Source organism: Belonocnema kinseyi, chromosome 10 (genome assembly GCF_010883055.1).
Source record: "Belonocnema kinseyi isolate 2016_QV_RU_SX_M_011 chromosome 10, B_treatae_v1, whole genome shotgun sequence".
NCBI classification, from domain to species: Eukaryota; Metazoa; Arthropoda; class Insecta; order Hymenoptera; family Cynipidae; genus Belonocnema; species Belonocnema kinseyi.
The window spans coordinates 92,893,004-92,897,878 of record NC_046666.1 but is presented as its reverse complement, the minus strand read 5'-3'; the positions used below and the strand labels follow the sequence as shown (position 1 = coordinate 92,897,878).

The 4,875-nt window shown below is 33.7% G+C and overlaps 1 protein-coding gene across 2 annotated transcripts in view; it reads left to right on the top strand.

The window, feature by feature from the left end:
- LOC117181522 (TNF receptor-associated factor 4) overlaps positions 1-4,875 on the top strand; it is a 252,317-nt gene that overhangs the window by 218,597 nt on the left and 28,845 nt on the right. Inside the window, exon 1 of one of the 2 annotated variants that reach the window (XM_033374295.1) lies at positions 2,057-2,540. The exons of the other annotated variant lie outside the window; for it this stretch is intronic. Within the exon in view, the coding sequence (XP_033230186.1) occupies positions 2,376-2,540 (165 nt within the window). The 5' untranslated portion in view covers positions 2,057-2,375. Of the gene's footprint in view, positions 1-2,056; positions 2,541-4,875 lie in introns of those variants that run through there. 2 annotated transcript variants of the gene reach the window in all.

The following is a 4,875-nucleotide window of genomic DNA, read 5'->3' as shown; positions in this document are numbered from 1 at the left end:
CAAACAGATGAATTTTCAACCAAGAAGATTAATTTTATATAAAAAAGACGATGTTTGAAACCAATAATTGATTTTTCAACACAAAAATATCAATTTGTAATTGAAAATTTCAATTTTTTACCGAAAGTGGGAGAGTTACATTTTTAGTTAAAGGATTTAATTTTTAACAAAAAAAAAACGGAATGTGCAACTTAATAGTTTTTTTCTTAATCAGAAAGATGAATTTTCAAACGAGAAGACAAATTTCCTACCGCAATAACGAATTCTCATCGAAATATGTGCATTTTCAAACCAAAGGGTTGTATTTTCAACTAAAAAAGATAAATTTGTTATTTCAAATATCAATTCTCTACCAAAAATGATATAATCCAATTTTATTTTACATAAATTAATTTTTGAGTAACTATGAAGGAATTTTCAAAAAAATAATAATTGAACCCTCAATGAAGAAGATGAATTTTCAACCAATAAACAATTGCCAGTTAGGAAATAAAAAAATTTGTCCCACTTCTTAAACTTTTAAGTCAAAAGACTATTTTTCAGTAAAACAGTTATAACAACTTGACCCTCCATTTGCCACCATCAACCAAATTTTTTACAACACCTTCACCCCACATGATAATTTTTCAAATTTTTCAAATAGTTACAAAGTAGTATAATTTTTATTATTATTACACCATTAAGCCATTTTCCCTTTCGGGGTAGACGTGACTCACTCGGCAGGGGAAAGGAGAAGTGTGTGGAAGGGATAGAGATTTTTCAGATCGATCCAGAATTCTCGTGCTATTTAAGTAAATAACACGTTCGTTCCGCAACACTGCTCCGACCCAGGTTGCTGATCAATCTCTCTAGCAATCACCCCAAGCGAAGAACCTCACGCAGTCGTTATGTAAGGTTCCCCACTTGGGTCCATTAATACCCAAGGTCTTTGTTTCAGGCGTCATTCACTCTACTGACACTCTTTTTATTAACTATTTGCCGCCATACTTTCCTGTCCTGGCATACTTCTCTAGCTTCTTTTATGTCCATGCATTTTTTCATGCAGGCTCTCGTGTTTCTGTGACTTCTTATGTCTCTTGATTTGGTATAAATCGGAAAAATGAAACAGTTATTACTAAAAATTTTATGACATTAAATGCATGAACTAATGTTGGGGAGACTTAACCAAGATTTTCAGGGAAGAGTTTACCAAGTGGTAACAAGCTTATTACATATGTTTTTCAACATATAGCGTCATTATTGATTATTACAATGCGCCTTCAAAAATTTTACTAAATTGATTTATCAAAATTGTGGTGTAAAAATGCAAAGTTCATTATTTAAAGAATATGATTATCATCAACGTGAGCTACAAAATCGTAGTAAATGCGCAAGACTACTAGTGTAATATAGAAAAATATCTATCCGTCTGAAACAACTTTAATTCGTATTGATTCGGATGAAACTTATTGTGGTGGACTGGTTGAGTCTTGTATTATTTCAGATTGTATCAGATACAAATTTGGAAATAATTTTCATAGTTTGGATTGATTCAGAATGAATTTGTATCTAAAACACACGTTACATTTAAGATACCAAGTATATACATTCCCGTTCAATTCGCTGTCTATTTCCTATGTTACAAAAGAATGGGAAGCTTAATGGTCACTGTGGCACGTGTTAATATTATTCTGAGAATAGATCAGTAGAATATGTGGAAAGGGCTGGATTGGAGGGGGGAGGGGTGCAGAAAAGGATCGAATAACTATTTTCTAATAAATATAAAATAAGAAGGTAGGAGTCGAAATAGAGTTTATTTTTTAGAATACTAGCTGAAATGTAAAATGTAGATTGAGGTCTTTTTTAAAAGTTGAATGTTCGGATATACATATATCCGACGGCACACTCCAGCTTCTCATCCTCTCATTTCTCATCTCACACTACTTTTTTCAACGAAATCTCTCTTTTACATCTCCCCTCCTACACTCTCATCCCACCTAACCAATAGAAGAATGTAAACCCCTGCCGAGCAGCAGCTGTTGCTCTCAGCTTGCGAGTTGCGACTTGCGCGATGCATCCCGTGTTATGTCCGCTACCCAGTCTGTGTCCAAACTCCGGAGTGCGCGTACGTATAGGAGTTTCTTCGCATGACACGGATTTTGTCGCATGACAACACCGGAAGCGCTTGCTTCAAATGCAAAAGCTATTATACCGGTTACTTCCTGCTGCCATTATTCCACTAACGCTGTTGCGGAAAAAGGAATTCTTAATATTCAAGTGCTTCTAAAGTTATGAACAAATCAGTGTTGTGAAAACGTTTGAGTTTCTAAATTGTGAAGTTCTAGTTTGTTTTACATTTTTTGGAACAACCAGTAACTATTCAAAAAGTCACGAAAATGGTTCGCGGATTATCACAATGGACGAAGACTCTTAGTTTTCCAGCAAGAATCTCTCCACAAAGGCCGGCAAAGTCTTTTCATGTGAGCCCCAGTGCCAGTCCCACGTCACCACCAAGTCCGGTTAACGACAACATGGATAAGACACCAATTATTACCGATGAGGTGAATATTCTACCATGATCTACTAAATATACTTACAGGTGTTGGTGCTAGGACCCACCCTAAAAATCGAATTGCCTCATTCTACTCCATAAATTCTAGAATTACCTATTTTTTAAGACAATTTTGGCCTATGCCTGTTTTGAGTCATATCTGTTTTCAGAGCGAAAAACTGGCTAAAATTAGGCCCTAATTATCTATAAAAAGATTTATTTTTAGTACTTCCGGAGTAAAATGGGAGAATTTAATTTTGTATTGGTTCCAACGACCCTAATTTTGAAGTTCAAAAATTTGCAATTTAGACCACAATTTAAACCAATTCAATATTAAAAGAAAAGAACTTGCCGCACGGGCATATTTTGTATTGCATGAAACATGAATCCTTAAATTAGGCTTCTCAGTTTCTGTATATTTTCCTTTGCAAAATTTTCCATATTCATTTTGGTATTTTAAATAAAAATTGAAATTATAGTGAAACTTCCATAACACGAAGTGGCACGGGGCGTAGAAGAAAATTAGAATTATTCGGATATTTCAAATAATCGAAAAATTCATTTTTCTTGCGATTACGTTATAAATAAAAAAAAAGTAATTAATAATAATCTTATAGATATAGGATAATATATAAATAATAATAAGCTTCAGGCGTCAGACCTATAACTGAGATTGAGTCGTTTTCAAAATTATCTCCTGCTTCCTACAATGTACATACTTCTGAAAACATACGTACAAAACCGTCAATTTTGATTGGCTTTAACCATCTTAGTGATGTGGTATACATATTTCTTGATTTTCTAAAATGCAAGTTCTTATACTTCAAATTCCTAAAACTATAAATTCTCTCGGGACGTCCAATTTGATTAGAAATAGCGGAAACTTCGAATGATAGAATTTTCATAATTAAAATTATACAATATTTTTACGAAGTGTCTCGTCCCGAAAATCGGGATGACTAGCCTATTCTCACCATTTGTTTACTCGTCCCGAAATTCGCGATGACTAGCCTGTTTTATCCATTTAGCTAGTCGTTCCGAAAATTACGTTTTTTTACTCCTTTTGGGTTAGTCAAAGATTGTCAAAACTGCTAATTGTCCCTAGAAACAATTTTCATAAACAAATAAAACTAAAAGTTAGGTTATGTTTTATAAAGTGTAGTCCTTTAAGCTTTAACTGTTCCAAATCAATTTATACAGGATGAGGAAAAAGTATGGGAACCCCAGAGAATCTCAGAGGGTTAGTCATAACAAAAAATTGATAAGGTCAGTTCTTACGTAACTTTCAACCAGGAATCCAGTGGTGATCTTGGATTTGACTTTGTACCTCGGCTTCAAAGTCATTTCAAGGTCTACTTTTTTTAAAAATGGGAACCCATACTTTTGATATCGGCAATCGAAAGAGCGTGAAATTTTACGTTAAAATATGCCTTGAGGTCCAAGGGCGACGTGATCTCTAGGCTCTAGAAACCAAATAAAAGTCAAATTATGCTTGCAAGAAAATCGCGCGTAACATGTGGTTAGAAGAGAAGGTCAAATCCAAGGTAATCACTGGATTTCTCGTTGAAAGTTACATAAGACCTGACATTAACCGTTTTTTTTATGAACAACCCTCTGAGATTTTCCGGGATTTCCATACTTTTTCCTCACCCTGTATATTATCCTATAATTTCTTCCATCCCAAATTTATTTTTATTCCAAATTTTCGAAAAACTCTATTCCTAAAGAAATTTAAATCAAAATATTCATTGTTTACTTTAAGGCCATGTGGGCGTAACTTCGCAAATTCTTTTTACATGTTTTTTAAAACCAATTTTCCTTCACGCGAAACGGGATATCGAGTTGAAAATTTGAGAAACTAAATATGAAGCACTAAGAAACGTTTGTGTGGTCCTAAATTTTGATTCAATATCGCGTTTCATGTGAACGTAAGCTGATAAAACTATAAACTAAAAATGTACCTGAAGTTCCGAACGTTCAAATGAACGAAATGGAAAAAATAATAAATATTAGTTCAGCTAAGTATAAAAGTGAGTATTATAGGAAAAAATCCCCAAAAAAAATTTTTAAAGGGTAAAACACCCCAAAATGTAATGCTGATAGGGGCAACACAGAATGTGCCGAATGACCGCCTTTATACACTTTTTTATGCAATAAAAGATAGTGTTAATTTACCTTGTTATAGAACAAGTTTTTTCAGGGGGGTAAGAGCCGCCGGAAAGAATATTTAAAACCACCCCTATTGTATGAAAATCAGAAAATCGTCGAAATGACCGCCTTTATACAGTTTTTTTCGAGTTAAAAATACTTTTAATTTACCTTGTTATAGAACAAGTTTTTTCAGG